The sequence below is a fragment of the Colias philodice genome, chromosome 26 (genome assembly GCF_061535455.1).
Source record: "Colias philodice isolate Cphi_HAF_F1 chromosome 26, ilColPhil1 Martin Lab GWU primary, whole genome shotgun sequence".
NCBI lineage: Eukaryota > Metazoa > Arthropoda > Insecta > Lepidoptera > Pieridae > Colias > Colias philodice.
Genome location: NC_143111.1, coordinates 9,331,229 through 9,350,375, shown reverse-complemented (window position 1 = coordinate 9,350,375; position 19,147 = coordinate 9,331,229). Strand labels below are relative to the sequence as shown.

General features: G+C 32.7%; 1 protein-coding gene across 3 annotated transcripts; it reads right to left on the bottom strand.

Annotated features, from left to right (window-relative positions):
• Positions 1-4,290: 4,290 nt before the first annotated feature.
• Positions 4,291-18,025, bottom strand: LOC149477095 (uncharacterized). 3 transcript variants are annotated; one of them, XM_089711533.1, is made up of 15 exons: positions 17,448-18,025; positions 16,709-17,372; positions 16,166-16,330; positions 13,634-13,797; positions 12,194-12,289; positions 11,429-11,561; positions 11,064-11,125; positions 10,576-10,709; positions 10,147-10,247; positions 9,467-9,536; positions 8,944-9,076; positions 7,263-7,389; positions 6,549-6,662; positions 5,613-5,789; positions 4,291-5,249 (listed from the first exon to the last, which is right to left on the bottom strand). In XM_089711533.1, the coding sequence occupies exons 1-15, from the start codon at positions 17,901-17,903 to the stop codon at positions 5,080-5,082; spliced, it is 2,766 nt and encodes a 921-aa protein (XP_089567659.1). In that variant the 5' UTR covers positions 17,904-18,025; the 3' UTR covers positions 4,291-5,079. The 3 variants fall into 3 exon arrangements, with proteins under 3 accessions (XP_089567659.1, XP_089567661.1, XP_089567660.1); XM_089711535.1 differs by having other exon boundaries at positions 13,664-13,797; XM_089711534.1 differs by having other exon boundaries at positions 16,721-17,372.
• Between the last annotated feature and the right edge of the window lie 1,122 nt (positions 18,026-19,147).

Below are 19,147 nucleotides of genomic sequence, written 5' to 3'. Positions count from 1 at the left end.
TGTGCAGTTTTAATTGGGTCGTAATCTTAATATTGTTTAATTTAGTAAGTTGATGTAAATGTTCTTGGATTATATCCTGTAACTGTGCCTTATATAAATAAATAAATAAATAAATAAATACTTGTTTATTTATTACTTTTAAAATAAGTAAATTAAAAATAAAAATAAAAAAAAGTGTGTGCGTGTAACCTTTACGCGCGATTGAAGTAAAACTTCTTTGGCGTTGACGACATATATCACTGAAATGATTAAATATTAACTTAAATAAATAAATATTATATTATAATTTAATTATATTTATTATTCATGTGCTTTACAAAGATTATTTAAATGTTATATTAATATTATTCATTCGAAACAGGTAATTGAATGTCATCATAATTTCTTACGTACGAAATTATAGGTTTGTGGTAACTATAATGTGAAACATAAATTTTACTCTCTAAATTTGCTACTTTTCTTGAAAATACAGCATCTATCGTTGTACCGAAACGCGTTGTTGAATGAAGTCGAGAAGTATTCATAGATAAATCAAATTTTTCTTCTAAAAAATCAATTAACGGCTGAGATTCCTGAGAGCGAAAATTAACATTAAAATCTCCAGTTAGAATCATCGGTAATTCATGATTATTACTATTTAAAAGTCGAGAACCTTCAATTGTGAAGTGAAGTAATTGCTGATGAATAAATTTTATGATATTTGTCAGGCTAGTATTTGTAGAAATATAAATAACAACGATAATCACAGGTTGGTCATTCGTATTAACACATCGAACCAAGGCGATGTCACCAATTTGTGAAACCTCATCGGAAATTTGTGATAATATAGTTGGTGAAATATTTTGAATTGGTGTTACATTGTTCAGTGTATCTGTAGATGAATGATATACAGCTACTCCACCAGCAGTTGAGTTGGGTCGTTTGTATTGGGTAACGCAATAAAAATTTTCAATAAGAATTTGTTCGTCATTTTTCATCCAAGTTTCGGAAAATAACAGCAATGTGGACCTTTTTAATACTTTATCATTCAGATCAGAAACATGAGCACGTAAACTTTGGCAGTTGAAGGAAAATAGTGTAATGTTACTCTCATTTACAAGGTTATATAATTCTTCCTGTTGTGTTATTAGGCGAGAATTTGAAAGTCTTTCAAATTCACACTGTAATCAACTATTCCCCCTGGACGCTTTCTTCCATGATAAAATTTGTTGTCATCGGTGTTTGAGACAATGAACAATCCATTTATATCAGTTACTCGTGATAATGCTACATATAACAGCTGCTGACTGTGACTTTTATTGTATTCATAAACGATTTGATCAAAAGTACCACCTTGAGACTTATGTATTGTAAGCGCACAAGCAGATACTAATGGAAAGTGATTTCTCTTTGCAAATATTGTCTTATTTCTATTCATTGGTACAGATGACAATCTTCGTAAAATTGGGACTGCTGTTCTACTAATGTTTAGAGTTTGAATATGATGGGCAGCTTTTTTCCTAATTTTCTCTCCTATCTTACCAGGAAACTCAAGCCATAAGCGTATGATGTTATCACTGTCATCACGTTCAATATACACTAACTTTCCAACACAACCGTTGGCTTAGCCATCAGATACATCAATATTGGTTGTAATAATGTAAAATTTGTTAAGAACTAATATGATTTCATAAGGCGATCCTCCTGTATCAATAACTGACATTTTATGAAATTGTTGGCGTACATATGCTTCTTGTTCAACTGAATGACAACCTATATACATATCTGTTGCTATGGATACTACTTTGTCTTCAGCAATATTTAAAATAGATTGATTATAATCCGCAACATGTTTATTTTTATTTTTAATTTACTTATTTTAAAAGTAATAAATAAACAAGTATATTTAGAGATTTTCAAAAAATTTTGCAATTTAAAATAATGTTTTTAAAACTATTGAATTTTTCATTCACTTTGCTATTCACAATTGATCCGTTTGAAAATTTGAAAATAAATAATCCTAATTGATTATGATATTTGCCACTAGCTGGCGTATAAGTCAAGAAGCGTGTAGTATATGACATATACTTACAACCAATCAGAATTATTATTTTTAAATGGCGGAAACTACGCAGACTATAGTAAGCGTTACTTCCGTCAGAAAATAAATCTGAGTTACTCCCTAGTCGCGCCTAAAGAAGTTTTACTTCAACATGTTGCGGATTATAATCAATCTATTTTAAATATTGCTGAAGACAAAGTAGTATCCATAGCAACAGATATGTATATAGGTTGTCATTCAGTTGAACAAGAAGCATATGTACGCCAACAATTTCATAAAATGTCAGTTATTGATACAGGAGGATCGCCTTATGAAATCATATTAGTTCTTAACAAATTTTACATTATTACAACCAATATTGATGTATCTGATGGCTTAGCCAACGGTTGTGTTGGAAAGTTAGTGTATATTGAACGTGATGACAGTGATAACATCATACGCTTATGGCTTGAGTTTCCTGGTAAGATAGGAGAGAAAATTAGGAAAAAAGCTGCCCATCATATTCAAACTCTAAACATTAGTAGAACAGCAGTCCCAATTTTACGAAGATCGTCATCTGTACCAATGAATAGAAATAAGACAATATTTGCAAAGAGAAATCACTTTCCATTAGTAAGTATCTGCTTGTGCGCTTACAATACATAAGTCTCAAGGTGGTACTTTTGATCAAATCGTTTATGAATACAATAAAAGTCACAGTCAGCAGCTGTTATATGTAGCATTATCACGAGTAACTGATATAAATGGATTGTTCATTGTCTCAAACACCGATGACAACAAATTTTATCATGGAAGAAAGCGTCCAGGGGGAATAGTTGATTTACAGTGTGAATTTGAAAGACTTTCAAATTCTCGCCTAATAACACAACAGGAAGAATTATATAACCTTGTAAATGAGAGTAACATTACACTATTTTCCTTCAACTGCCAAAGTTTACGTGCTCATGTTTCTGATCTGAATGATAAAGTATTAAAAAGGTCCACATTGCTGTTATTTTCCGAAACTTGGATGAAAAATGACGAACAAATTCTTATTGAAAATTTTTATTGCGTTACCCAATACAAACGACCCAACTCAACTGCTGGTGGAGTAGCTGTATATCATTCATCTACAGATACACTGAACAATGTAACACCAATTCAAAATATTTCACCAACTATATTATCACAAATTTCCGATGAGGTTTCACAAATTGGTGACATCGCCTTGGTTCGATGTGTTAATACGAATGACCAACCTGTGATTACCGTTGTTATTTATATTTCTACAAATACTAGCCTGACAAATATCATAAAATTTATTCATCAGCAATTACTTCACTTCACAATTGAAGGTTCTCGACTTTTAAATAGTAATTATCATGAATTACCGATGATTCTAACTGGAGATTTTAATGTTAATTTTCGCTCTCAGGAATCTCAGCCGTTAATTGATTTTTTAGAAGAAAAATTTGATTTATCTATGAATACTTCTCGACTTCATTCAACAACGCGTTTCGGTACAACGATAGATGCTGTATTTTCAAGAAAAGTAGCAAATTTAGAGAGTAAAATTTATGTTTCACATTATAGTTACCACAAACCTATAATTTCGTACGTAAGAAATTATGATGACATTCAATTACCTGTTTCGAATGAATAATATTAATATAACATTTAAATAATCTTTGTAAAGCACATGAATAATAAATATAATTAAATTATAATATAATATTTATTTATTTAAGTTAATATTTAATCATTTCAGTGATATATGTCGTCAACGCCAAAGAAGTTTTACTTCAATCGCGCGTAAAGGTTACACGCACACACTTTTATTTTTTTACTTGACTATATCTAGGTACCTAGTGTAAACTATTTCGAATAAATCTAGCAATACTTGAATCTAGCATTATTTATTGTTTATCTGAGAAAAATGATGTAACGATTACAGATATAGATGAATTTTAACTTTAGTTTCCACATAAAAACGTGATCGCATCCTAATGTTATGACGAATGACGCTGGTATGAAAAGAATGTCTACTGGTCTATTGTCACTAAGGCTTGGTTGCACCATATTTTAGTTATCCCAGCCTAATTTATATGCCTTATTTAGTAACAAATTGTATACTTAGTTTATGTAAAGATCGTTAGAATTGTTTGTAATGGAGAATGTTTAAGACATTGAATGTCTTCATTTTATAGAAATGATGTCGGATAAACATATGTAAATATGTAAAGGTATAGGAAGAAATAAAATAAAACAAGTTTCATAGTTATATATCCATATATTAAATCTTTATATAATATATTAAATATCCTTACAATATATTATTTAATGTTACATTTTGGAGATCTTCACGTTCCGTCCGTTTTGAGAATTAGATTTAAGTCAAAATGTGATCTTTTAGAACCTTTTAAGCATTTATAAGATTTACATTTGGTTAATCGAACGGATCTCATCCGTTCAATCAGCGGTATCGATATGAAAATGTAAACTAAAATAACATATTATGTTGTTTTATATAATAAAATATTTTTTGGTATGTTGTTGTTTTATTTACACATAAACCTAGTTTGAGATCATACAGTTAGAGAGCTTACATTTGTGCCATATATAGCTGGCATAACACTAAGTATACGAACTTATACAAATATTTTCCTAGAATAAAACATTTCTGTACGTCTGTCTAGTTAAGCATTTATAATTGCATAACCTATTTGAATAATACTTTTGTTCGACTAAATAATAGTATACATAAAAAAATATAAAATCAGATCATAGTAAATTATACAAGAAAAATTTTGAATTTAGGTTTTAGAGTGCGAAGTCACATTGTGTCCATTATAAAACGGAAGAGTACATTTAATCAGATCAGTAATCGCCCTACTTAGATTTAACGTTATAATTAAGTCTTGCATTTCCAAGCCGCATCTTTTCAAAAAATATTTTGATACTCAATTTTTTTGAGATTGGCCTGTCTCTCCATCGAAACTACAGCTTCTAAGTAAAAATAAGGGTATTTAAAAGACTTTTCCGACTCTCAAACTAACTAATTAATTATTATCAAACGAAGGGTTCTTCAATCCCGCAGACTTCTTGAAATGCGCCGCAAACACATCGAGCGTTCGAAACGTGACGTCTTTGTTTATATTTTTGTTGCTGAAACTCGTCAGTAACAGCTTCACGGCTTGTCTCAATGATTCTTCACCGAATATATACGTTTCTGAAAATAAGGATTTATTTTAAAAACTTATGTATGAAATTATGAATATTATTTTTTTACCTGATTCTAAAGAATCAAAATTATTCTTAAAAATATGTCGATGAAGGAGTTTTTTTTATATATTTTTCAATGCAAAGTTTAATACTCTTTATGTTGCCCAGCTTGAACTCTGATTGAAAGAGGTAAAAGATGTCATGTGTTAAACCAAAAAATGATGTGATCTTAAAAGCATATTTCATACAAAGCAAACCTTTTTGCGTGACAAATTCAAAGAAACAACAATGACTAAACGAAGTTTTAAATCTTCATTATAAACAAGTCTAGTTTTTATCTGCAAAATAATACAGTTATATTAATATTTACCCGGCATTTTCTCCATGATAACCCGGACAGTTTCATCGACATCCAGTTCCCGTAGCACCTCGCCGGTCGCGGGTTCGGTTCTCTCCTCAGACATACTCTCGAACACGTCGAACACTTGCTTCCGCACCCACGCTGTTAGGTCTTCCAGCCAACCAGTTATTAGCGTTTCCGCTATGTCTGTAATGATTTTGAATTCTTGTTAAAGGGTTAATGAAAGAGGTTTTACTGTTTTTGGTACACAATGAAAATTTTCTAAGAAAACTAATAGCAAGTACACTACTTAAGGGTAACCCGTTACCTATTTTTTATTATAATTTATTTTTTGCAGTACAAATATGAAAAAGTACAAAAATAAGTGATATTATAATTAAAAAAGGTGTAGATGGCCAGCAACACAACATTCGATCTTTAAAAACGACACACTAATGTATACACGGTTAGATTTGTGAGATGGCATGATTTGAATATCATGGGCGAAAAAGAGATAACTGAAGTCGAATGTGGCTAGTTAGCCACATTTTGACGTGTCATTTCCTGGGCGCTAAGAACCTATGTACACCTTTTTATTTATAATAACTTTTGGATGTGTGTACTCTGCTAACATACGAATGGCTATACAAGATGTAATCGTTAAGTGTGCACAGTCGAAAAGTTATTATGGTAATTTTACACAGTAGATATAGTGCTTTCGATACCAGTTTATCTGTTATAGTTAAGGAATAATCAGATACGATTATATCTATACAAATATTGTAAAGCTATAGAGTTTGTTTGAACGCGCTAATCTCAGGAACTACTAGTCTGATTTGAAAAATTATTTCGGTGTTAGATAGCCCATTTATCGAGGAAGGCTATAGGCTATATATCATCATGCTAAGACCTACTGGAGCGGAGCAATGCGGGTGAAACCGCGGAGCACAGCTAGTCCTAACTCACCAGCCAGCAGTAGGGAGGCGAGTCGGAAGGTGACGTGGTGTGGTGTTAGTCCCAGCGCACACACCAGTTCAAACGACGCACACCAGCGGGCACCTTCTGTTGCACACCATTCCTCTGAAATTGGCAAAATTATCGGGAAATATATGGGATGTATATATGTAGAAATGGTGGCTGGAAAAAGTTTTGATCATCTGCGTACGGTAATTGAATTTTTGAAACAAATAATTATTTAATTAATCTTTTTATTAGTAGTCAAGTTAAATCTGTGCAGCAAAATTATACAAATGATTGCTAGAGAATGATGTGTAAAAAAAACAAAATAAAGGTTAAAGGTAATTGTAAAACGTACTATATCAAATTTCGTGAGTTATACACTGCTATTAATTGAAACAAAAAAGTATTATCAAAATTACAAAGCAGTTGTTGATGGACATTGCAATTCTTAGGGCTGATTTTTCAATTCGTGGTTAAAATTTATTCGTTGATAACGTATTTAACTACCATTTAAAAAATGTATTCTTATTACCCGTATTTGACGGTTTACAGGTGGCATTTTAATATTATCGTGTAATACTTTATTGAACGGGTAAATTATATCCAAGGATGGAAAAATCGGCCCTTAACATGTCAACTATCATTAAACTTGTTGCGTTTGTCCATTTCTCTGTATTCTCTAAATAAATATAAAATAACATAAAATTTATACGGCCATACCAAAATCCTCGGCACTAGCGTGTTGCGTGTTGGTGGCAGTGGGCAGGTGCTGCAGCGAGTCGAGCGCCGCGTCCACGTGCGACAGTGCACGCCGCGACCCCACCAGCCGCGCCACCGCACCGCACACCTACGAGATACTTATTTACTTACTCAAACATAATATAATTAGACTCTCTAATTACGGCGTTAGTGCATATTTTAGCCTTTTTCCCCAATCGTGCATATTTCGTTAAGTAACGGGAGTTTTGATTGGTCGACTAACCTTTATTAGCCAATCAGAACGCTCAGCGAGTAAACAAACCCTATTTTGGCATGGTAAAATGGCGAAAAATTACAAAATGGGCTCCATTTTAAGTAAATTTTGAGCCATTCAAAATAGGGCTAGATTACCCTAAAACTTAAAACATGGGTTGAATTCCAAAAAAGGGCTAGATTTAGCCCGGAAAGGTCTAAGGTGGCAACACTGGGCTCGCGGGTGACAAACGTCACAAATTTGCGCTTGAAAATTAGGTAAAAATGCCTAATTGTATATTGGCACAAAAACTATACTAAATTTCATGAAAATTTCACTGTATTTGTACAATCTTTGATTTAAATATATAAAATAAGAAAGGTTTTTTTATTTTGTATTGTGCATATTTTAGGCATATCAGTCGTTTTTAGTGCATATTTCGGCCTTTTTTAGTGCATATTTGCATGCATATTTTGGCATTTTGTTAGTGCATATAATCCGATGTCTACATATAATATATAACAATACTACTTAAATATATAATATACTAGGTTTCCGCCCGCGGCTTCGCCCGCGCAGTCAAAGAAAAACCCGCATAGTTCCCGTTCCGGTGGGAGTGTGGATTTCTGGGATTCCGTCATTTTCCCGGGATAAAAAGTAGCCGATGTCCTTTCTCGGGTATCCAAAATATCTCCATACGAAATTTCATGAAAATTGGTTCAGTAGTTTAGGCGTGATTGAGTAACAGACAGACAGAGTTACTTTCGCATTTATAATATTAGTATGGATAAGAATACATATCAAATTATAATTCACACTCCCAACTTAAACTTTAACTCAATCTGTAACTAAAACTCTAATTCGAACTGTAACACAAAATTTAACTCTAAGGCCGTGTCCGCACTGCGTATATTTTCCGCGCGTATTTTTATCCGCAATTCTGTAACACATTGAATACAATGAGAATATCTGCACTGGCGGAATAAAATCCGCGGGGAAAATAATTCCCTACTTAGAAGTCACAAATCTGGGATTTGGTGCAGATTTTGCGCGATTTTTTTCCGCGCGGATATTTTGTGCAGTATGGAGTAGTATGACTATGTTCGCACTGCGGAATAAAATCCGCGGGTTTTGCTTCCTTTTTTGTTTTCAGTCGTACACTGACAACGCTACTACAAAGATGTCACGCGCTTCGTCTCCCGCCCGATCGGCATAGAACTGACTCAAAATGATATATAAATATCTTTTGGTGGAAAATTTCACAAATTTCGACATTTGCAAGGAAATAAAAACTTACAGGGGATACTTTCCATATACACAGAGTCTTGAAATTGGGTTAAAAATACGTACGTACGTATTGCTCTGCTATTTGCGTAAATATATATAATGATGATGATGCTGCTAATAATGATAATGCTGATGATAGCATGTTTAACAAGATAAACTCACGCTAATCTCCATACTCGTGCACACATAGTGCCACCGGCCTTCGCCCCCGCACTCCGCGCCTTCGCCCTCGCCCTCCGCCCCCACTGCTGTTTTAATTGAGTTAAATACACCCGTCACAGTGCGTTGGAATAACCTGGGAAATAATCATAATAAAATTTAGTTGGTTTAATGTTTTGTCTCTTTCTGAAGAAGGTAGTTAACAAATAAAAAAAGTTTATATTTCTGTGTACCAAGCCATAAATTTAAATGTATTTTCTTTCTGTGTTTCTTCCTTTCAAAAGTATAGGCCACATTCAAAAATGATTTAATTCAAGTAGATTTAATGTGTTTTCTGTTTTTGCTAATTTTTATAGAAAACAAACATGGATTTTAGGTTAATCATGTATTTTAAAAAACCTGAAGCAAAGGCTATTTTCATTTAAAAATTATTGTGTACTACCAATTTTTAATGTTTTTTTACTACTGATACGGGATTGTAAAATTTGCTTAAGTTTGAACATTTTATTTTTAAATGGAATCTCACCTATCAAGCCGCTGCATGTTGGAGTTCTGTCCCGGAGACGCATTCCTCTCCAAGCTCATGTCGTATTCGTCTAAAACACACATTACAATAATTTAGTTTATTTTATTTGCTATTATTATCTAGTATTTCCATAATTGCATTTTGAAAGAGCAATTAAATAGTATCCTCAAAATACTACTGCTACTTTGCTGGAAGCCGGAAAAAAAAAGGTTTTTTACGAAACCTATCAATGTGAATAATTTTTGAGCTATAATGCAAAAAACTTGCAGCTCAACAAAGTTTCTACACTAATATTATAAAGAGGAAAACTTTGTTTGTTTGTTTGATTGTAATGAATAGGCTCATAAACTACTGGACCGATTTTAAAAATTCTTTCACCATTCGAAAGCTACATTATCCACGAGTAATATAGGCTATATATCATCATGCTAAGACCAACTGGAGCGGAGTAATGCGGGTTAAACCGCGCGGCACAGCTAGTCTATACTAATATTATAAAGAGGAAAGGTTTGTATGTATGTATGTATGGTTTACACGCATAAACCCCTCAACCGATTTTGATGAAATTTGGCACACACAATCTTTAGACCCTGAGAAAGAACATAGGCTACGTTTTATTGCGAAATATGTACCACGGGCGAAGCCGGGGCGGACCGCTAGTATAAAATAAAGTGGTTTACCAGCAAGTGTAGCGGTGTCCACATTCCTGGGGGAGGGGGAGGGGAGGAGTTGTGTCCTCCCCCGCGTCTCCTCTGCACTCTCCCACCAGATGTCTTCGTTCCTAGTTCAAACAAAAATAAATATAATTTTATTTCTTTATTTTATTTTAATAGATAGTATTTAGTATTGTTTAATTATATTCGCGAGTATTATATATTTAGATCCGATCCGGGATAGAAATATAATTAATAAACCGCGTTTAAAATCCGTTAAAATCTTAAATTTCGCAAAAGATAATTTAGAAATCATTAGTAATTCGACGCTGATTTACGATTTATATTTTTTAGAATCTAAAGCAAAAATTGTCTATTATCTATACTTTCATTTAAATTATATATACTGAGAAAAATGAAAAATAAAATATTTTTTATATACACTTTAAGACTCACCTGGGCGTGGCCTCATTAAGCAAAGACCGTAACTTAGCGATGGTGTGCGATAAATCAGCAGTTTCCTCGTATTGAGGCTCCGGAGAGTCAGACAGACTAAAGGGCTGCTGTTCGAGCTTTGGTTTGCTTTGCATCTGATGAGAGAAATTTATTCATTTTAATTACATAAAAAAGAGTTTGTTTGTTTGAACGCGCTAATCTCAGGTCCGATTTGAAAAATTCTTTCGGTGTTGGATAGCTCATTTATTGAGGAAGGCTATAGGCTATATATCATCACGCTGAGACCATCAGAAGCCACTCGTGTCAAACCGCGGAGCTTAGCTAGTATGGGGATATAGGGTCAGAAAAGCGACTTTGTTTTATACTATGTAGTGATTTGTTAGCAAAAAAAATAAAAACGTTGCGGGAAATGCATTTGTTTAATGTAGTCCGTAATTAGAATGTATGAAAGTAAATTCGTAATGACATGACAAAACAACACTTCTTACCGTACTGTCTTGTGACGTCACGCGTTGCTGTTTCACGAGAGGTGGCACCGAGTTACCGTCATCTGCAATGTTTAATTTATTTTTATAAGTAAAAGAAAGTATAGATACAAGGACAAAAAGAAACAAAACACAAACTACAAAGTAGCATAATCGCGACTTTTTTTCAATAATCGAATAAATTGCGAATGAGATGAATAAAAATTTCTTCTGGCACTCTTTTATTCTCTTTTTTCCTTTTTACCTAACTATAACATTAAATTACTCGCACCAAAGAGTTAGTTAAGTATAAATACAATAATTTTACGCACGTGTACCTGCAAAGCACCTTTTCCCTATAACGTAGCTGAAAAATAAATAATATTTACCTTTATGTGTAGAGTTGATTTCCTTAATATCTCTATGCTCAGTGATCATGTCAAGTCTGCCCTTCTGTTTGTATGTCTCCGGCGGGGACGTTCTGTCGTGCTTGTCTCTATTGTTATGTGATGGCGATTTATCCTGGTAAATTTAGAAAGCATAAACTCAAACTCAAACATTTATTCATTCAGACTTCTTATAAACCACCTTTGAAATCACCTTTGAATCGTCATAACATTTTTTAACATTTACCATAGTCTGGTTATGAAGAAGACAAATACTTAATTAAAACCTTTATGGTGATTTATTTCCTCGTATTTATAGAGAAATCCAAATACGTAGCAGTTTAGTGGTATGTCCCTTGTCAAAAGAAAATAGCAGATCTTGATTTTATATTACCTGTTTCAAGAGTTTTTCTAAAGTAAATGAACAGCTTGAACCAAATCCTATCAAATGTCGAAATCATCAATGTATGGATCACTTCAACAACTTTTGCGAATATTAGTTAAAGGACATTGTTAAATCTAGAAAAAAAAGACGGGTTGCACTCCGGGAGTGCCGGCAGAAGTGAAAACTTGATTATTAACGTTCAGCATGTTTGATATTTTGGAATGGTATCCGTCTTACGCATGGAATATAAGGGCTAAAAAAAATCCGTCTTACGCTTTTTCGATCGGGCCACGTGTCCTGACGCGAGTTTAAGATTCTATACCCAACGCCGCTAAAGAAGTTTTCACTTCAAAAATATAGATAGGTACATAACAGAATCTCACCATTGAGTCATCGCTTAGTCCCGTGAAACGCAGACCTTTTCTTATTCCGGCGATTCCTTTATCCAAGAGACCCTCCATCATACCAGCTGCTTCATCCTGTATATTTCATCTTGTTACAGTACAAATACTGTTTTATATTACGTATTATTTGCTTGACGTTTTATTAAATATATTTCAGTTTTCTCTGAAACACACTTTTATGTCGCGTTCTTAGGATGCAATTGCAATAATATATTGCTATGATATTATTTTTAACGTCGCCTTTAATATAACCATGAATTCCGTTACATTTAAAATTGTTGCTTTATTGCGATTCTATGAATTTTGATTTTACCCAATACCCGCTTTTTTCTCAATAGTTTAAAGCCATGCTTCTCAAGTAATCCCCACCAGCAAAAAGCCCTGCTGTTTTTTACATATAATAATAAATTTCAGAGTAGGGGGTAAGCAAAGGATGGAAGTTAGAAGTCATTGAAGTCGGCTAAAACACATGTTCAAGCAAACATGCAAACACGCCATGCATAGACACAGACACATTTGGACAATTTTGTGTAGTTAATTTTAAACATTCACTCACATATATGACTTACCAAAGTCTAGTCTCTATGGTCAACTGAGATTTTATTAAATTCTTTAGGTTTGTTTATAAATCTTTTATACTTTATTTAAATTTATTACATTTGATTATATTTGTATTAAGAAACATTTGTCAGGAAATACTGTTGGAAAATATATATTTTTTAATAACACAAAAATCTGTGATACAGACCAATAATAAAACTTAACCTTCTTTAACCCATTGACCACCGTAAGCCCCGATCGGGGCGCGACACAATAGATTTTCTATTGTGTCTGTGATTCCGAGGACTGATGGATTAAACAATTGAAAATAAACCGCAAACCACAGGGCAAGAAAAGCTTAAATATAAAACATCTGGATACACACATTTACTTCCTTAAAACCATAATCTGTTAATAATCTAACGACATACATACAATGAATAACTAAACTCACAACCACGCTCAAAATTTGTCCAAAGCAAAACTCTGCCCACATGTGTATTAAGCAGAGTTTTGTAATGACCTATACAATAGTGAAAATTACCATGAAATGAAGTTTTGACCACCATCTAATCACTACATAGAATAAAACAAAGTCACTTTCTCTGTCCCTATGTCCCTATGTATGCTTAAATCTTTAAAACTACGCAACGGATTTTGATGCGGTTTTTTTAAATAGATAGAGTTATTCAAGAGGAAGGATTTAGTATATAATTTATTATGTTTTAGACAAAGCGGGCGAAGCCGCGGGCGGAAAGCTATAATTAATTATAAGTAGGCTATAATTGTGAATCTAGTTATAGTAGATATTGTATAGAATTATTTTTATGTGTATCCAGAGTTTCGTTAGGGAGAGGCAGATAGTTCGTGCAAACATACACTGGGCTTGACATCTACGTGCAACGGGACCTGTAGGTCTCCAATCTTCGTCTTGGCTTGATGTACTGTAGTTTGGAGGTCTTTTAGCAGAGCATCTGTTGCTTTTGGGCTGCTTTTCGTTTCTTTATGCGGCTCTGCATCTAGTTCTATTGCGTCTTCTTCACCTGGTTATTTAATAATTCAATAATTTGCAATTTTTATCTGCTATTAATAAAATTCATATGCATACCATTATTGCATTGTGTAGCTCAGTTACGCAACATCTAATAATTGTTAGGGTTTTGGAAGTTTCAGAAAAATAGTTAAGCCACATTTATTTGCCAAATGGAAAATCGTCATTATCAATTTAGTTAACAGTGCTTTAAACAATGATTTGGTTTAAGTTTACAGTCAACTACAATATTTAGAGGTTGTTCATTGGTTTAAATAAAAAAAAAGTGTGTGCGTGTAACCTTTACGCGCGATTGAAGTAAAACTTCTTTGGCGTTGACGACATATATCACTGAAATGATTAAATATTAACTTAAATAAATAAATATTATATTATAATTTAATTATATTTATTATTCATGTGCTTTACAAAGATTATTTAAATGTTATATTAATATTATTCATTCGAAACAGGTAATTGAATGTCATCATAATTTCTTACGTACGAAATTATAGGTTTGTGGTAACTATAATGTGAAACATAAATTTTACTCTCTAAATTTGCTACTTTTCTTGAAAATACAGCATCTATCGTTGTACCGAAACGCGTTGTTGAATGAAGTCGAGAAGTATTCATAGATAAATCAAATTTTTCTTCTAAAAAATCAATTAACGGCTGAGATTCCTGAGAGCGAAAATTAACATTAAAATCTCCAGTTAGAATCATCGGTAATTCATGATAATTACTATTTAAAAGTCGAGAACCTTCAATTGTGAAGTGAAGTAATTGCTGATGAATAAATTTTATGATATTTGTCAGGCTAGTATTTGTAGAAATATAAATAACAACGATAATCACAGGTTGGTCATTCGTATTAACACATCGAACCAAGGCGATGTCACCAATTTGTGAAACCTCATCGGTTTGTGATAATATAGTTGGTGAAATATTTTGAATTGGTGTTACATTGTTCAGTGTATCTGTAGATGAATGATATACAGCTACTCCACCAGCAGTTGAGTTGGGTCGTTTGTATTGGGTAACGCAATAAAAATTTTCAATAAGAATTTGTTCGTCATTTTTCATCCAAGTTTCGGAAAATAACAGCAATGTGGACCTTTTTAATACTTTATCATTCAGATCAGAAACATGAGCACGTAAACTTTGGCAGTTGAAGGAAAATAGTGTAATGTTACTCTCATTTACAAGGTTATATAATTCTTCCTGTTGTGTTATTAGGCGAGAATTTGAAAGTCTTTCAAATTCACACTGTAAATCAACTATTCCCCCTGGACGCTTTCTTCCATGATAAAATTTGTTGTCATCGGTGTTTGAGACAATGAACAATCCATTTATATCAGTTACTCGTGATAATGCTACATATAACAGCTGCTGACTGTGACTTTTATTGTATTCATAAACGATTTGATCAAAAGTACCACCTTGAGACTTATGTATTGTAAGCGCACAAGCAGATACTAATGGAAAGTGATTTCTCTTTGCAAATATTGTCTTATTTCTATTCATTGGTACAGATGACGATCTTCGTAAAATTGGGACTGCTGTTCTACTAATGTTTAGAGTTTGAATATGATGGGCAGCTTTTTTCCTAATTTTCTCTCCTATCTTACCAGGAAACTCAAGCCATAAGCGTATGATGTTATCACTGTCATCACGTTCACTATACACTAACTTTCCAACACAACCGTTGGCTAAGCCATCAGATACATCAATATTGGTTGTAATAATGTAAAATTTGTTAAGAACTAATATGATTTCATAAGGCGATCCTCCTGTATCAATAACTGACATTTTATGAAATTGTTGGCGTACATATGCTTCTTGTTCAACTGAATGACAACCTATATACATATCTGTTGCTATGGATACTACTTTGTCTTCAGCAATATTTAAAATAGATTGATTATAATCCGCAACATGTTTATTTTTATTTTTAATTTACATATTTTAAAAGTAATAAATAAACAAGTATATTTAGAGATTTTCAAAAAATTTTGCAATTTAAAATAATGTTTTTAAAACTGTTGAATTTTTCATTCACTTTGCTATTCACAATTGATCCGTTTGAAAATTTGAAAATAAATAATCCTAATTGATTATGATATTTGCCACTAGCTGGCGTATAAGTCAAGAAGCGTGTAGTATATGACATATACTCACAACCAATCAGAATTATTATTATTTTTAAATGGCGGAAACTACGCAGACTATAGTAAGCGTTACTTCCGTCAGAAAATAAATCTGAGTTACTCCCTAGTCGCGCCTAAAGAAGTTTTACTTCAAAAAATGTATTGTCATTTTGAGAGACCGATTTCCGCATTACGAAAATAAGAATGTTGTGTAAACATATGAATCCTTACCAAACCACAGTGGCTGTGGTGACGCCGCTCGTAAATTAGGACTATGTTCAGTATCTTCATGTCCCCACAAGCGACTGAGAGTCAGCTCGTCCAGACTGGCCAAAAGATCCTGGCCCATACTGATGCACTGGAGGTCCATGTCTGTTTCCCAGGTTTTGACGCTACCTAGAAGTAAATTACGTAAATATTACATAGGTAAAATTGTTACATAAAGTATGTATATCTATTTTGCCACATTTTTTAAAAAATTAAAGAGTTTCAATTTTCAAAACAAGGTAAATGACTTTGTACTGGTATCAAATTATGCCTTGTAAATGTTTATTTTAACATATTTATGAAAACTTCTATAAACAGTAGCAGATTAAGCTAATTAGTAAAAGTAAAATGTTTATTGCAGTTATTAATGAATAAAGTTTTACTTAAAATAAAATGCTTAAGGAAAATAAATTAAAAAAATAATAGCATGTGGAGCCACAGATTTATGTCTTTGCTCCCTAACATGCAATGAGAGTGAATGATCATAATGAAGATGATTTTAATTACTTTCTAGCTTACCCTCGATGATTCTATCATATATTTTAACTTCATTTCTGCCCTGTCTGCCCCGTCTCTGCCTGAGAACAGGCTTTATCTCCACCGGCTCTGAAAGAGGCAATACCTCTTTTGCCTCTACACATCTATCATTTTTTATTTCCTCTTTCTTTATAGGTTCTATAACACGTTCAATTGTTTTTGGCTCATTATTGACTTCTTCTAGTTTTTCAATTTTAGTTTCTGTATCATTTGAGCATTCAGGTTTTAATGGTACTTCTGTTTTTTCACGAGTAGATTTAACATTGGTAGAACTAGTCAAAAGTACATATATCTTATTATTAAACCAGACTGGGTCAGCTATTGTAGTGTCAATGAATGTGTCAAGTTTCTTGGCTAATATTCTTATTAGGAGTTCAGAATTTGGTGTGTCCCACAATTCCCAAGGAACCAGTTCTTTTAAAATTATTCTTATTATGTTAATACAGTGATCTGCAGTCATGGTTTTTTTACACTTGTTATCAAAGATGGGATGTGACTTTTTATACAAAGTTTCAATGCTTTCAGATAGTGTCTTTTCCTGCCTTTTTATAGCTTTTTTGTATTCCTTTATATGGCTTACTAAAACCGCGCAAATGTGTACATATACATCTTTGGTTTCAATCTTGTTACATATCTAAAAAGGACAATACAATGTTGACTTAGATTATGACACATATTTACAAATTAATTTATAATATATTTATTTTACCTGAAAAGCTTTGCTGACCATTTGATCCAGTAATTGTTTGCAAGCAAATGGGAAACTAATTTCCTGTGAAATATAATGGATGTACCATGATGACACCAATTTTCTTTCAAGTACAGTTGTGATAACACTTATTTCGTTTGTATCATACTCCTTCAGTTCTGTGGGTTTCAATTTCTTTGGGATTTTCGGCAAAATATTCGTAATCAAGAGCGCGAAGGGATATTTCTCCACAATATTCTCTAGATCGTATTTAATGGACTTATTTAAATGTAAGAGCCATTGGATACATTTAAAACTCAATATTACTGAGAATATAAATAAGAAAAGAGTGTAAATTATGAACCACCAACCGGTTAGTGGCGAAATATTAGTTGCATAGTTAAGCAATGTGCAAATTATAGTGGTACTACACGAAACAATCGTAATACTTTCAAGTATATTCCGTTTCATCAACATTTTTAGATAACCGTTGATCACTTCACGTAATTTAACAATAGTCTCGATATCTCCTTTTATTGATTTTTTGTGTGAGTTGCGACAAGATTTGACGTCGACTGAAAAATATAAACAAATTAACGTCAAACCGCGTCAAACAGTCACGCAAAGTCAATTTTGACATACTTGCAAGACAGATAAGGAAGAAGTCTCATATGGGAAATCGTTTAAATTATAATATTTTCCTTGTGTATTTTTCCGTAAGAGATTAAAGCCATACTTATACCGTGAGTTTAACATATGTTTTTTTTTCCTCTTATAGTTTTTAACTTATATTTTTCTGCAAGCTCTTCCCTGCAGAGGCGCTTCCATAAATAATTAACCTTAGAGTATATATATTACATACTATCTTTTCTATACACTTTTTACAACATTTATGTAGGGTCAACCGGGGCAATTGCAACTATGGGGCAATTGCAACTACTTATCATAACTCATTTATTAGAGTTGTTGTAATATATCGCCATCTATGATTCAATAACTCAACGACTAATAAATCTTACAAATAATAGATGGCGCCACTACGATGAAAACTATTTGATTTATAGGCCATTTTGTCAAACCGCCATTTTGAAGTTGGTGTGCGTAAAAACAGGTGTCGGGTTTTGCAGACAAAAAAATTGTTTAGGAGTGATTTTTTGCAGGTGTTTTTGATTGGACACGATTATCACAAGCCGTAAGTTATTTCATTTATATTTTAAGTGCGTTAGTTGACTCTATTTTGTGTTATTGATGCAGTTACATTTGCCCCATGAAAATTTCACCTTGGGGTTATTGCAACTGTGAGGTTAGTTACAATAGCCCCTTATATTTTTGTATGAAACTAAAAACACTAGTGATGTGACAGTGTCGATATTTTTAATTTATTATGTATCCTTCTTGGTAGTCAAAATATACTTTCTTTATGATTAATTAAAGAAGAACCATCGATTTTTTTTTCGATATTATACCCAGAGACGGGTTCGTAAGTAAAATTCAAATTAGATAAAACCAGCGTGGTTAAAGAATATAACTAAAAACGAGGTCGTCTTTTTTGCCTCTAAATATTTTAAACAATAGTTGTATGATGAGAAACATCTAAATCATAAAATTAGGTAGACATGTTTAATGTTTAACTACCGAGCAGTGAATGAACGTGTAAAACAAATGATCAATAAACTGAATTCTAATTGAATGCTAACTTATTTATTTATTTATTATTGCTT

What these genes read in the sequence shown, in the direction of transcription:
- LOC149477095 (XM_089711533.1), bottom strand. Translation starts at nt 17,903, where the DNA reads ATGTTGATGAAACGGAATATACTTGAAAGTATTACGATTGTTTCGTGT. An exon ending in ACGTAGATGTCAAGCCCAGT is followed by an intron (nt 12,290 to 13,633) that starts GTATGTTTGCAC and finishes TGAAATATACAG; the next exon opens with GATGAAGCAGCTGGTATGAT. An exon ending in CTTAATGAGGCCACGCCCAG is followed by an intron (nt 10,248 to 10,575) that starts GTGAGTCTTAAA and finishes TGTTTGAACTAG; the next exon opens with GAACGAAGACATCTGGTGGG.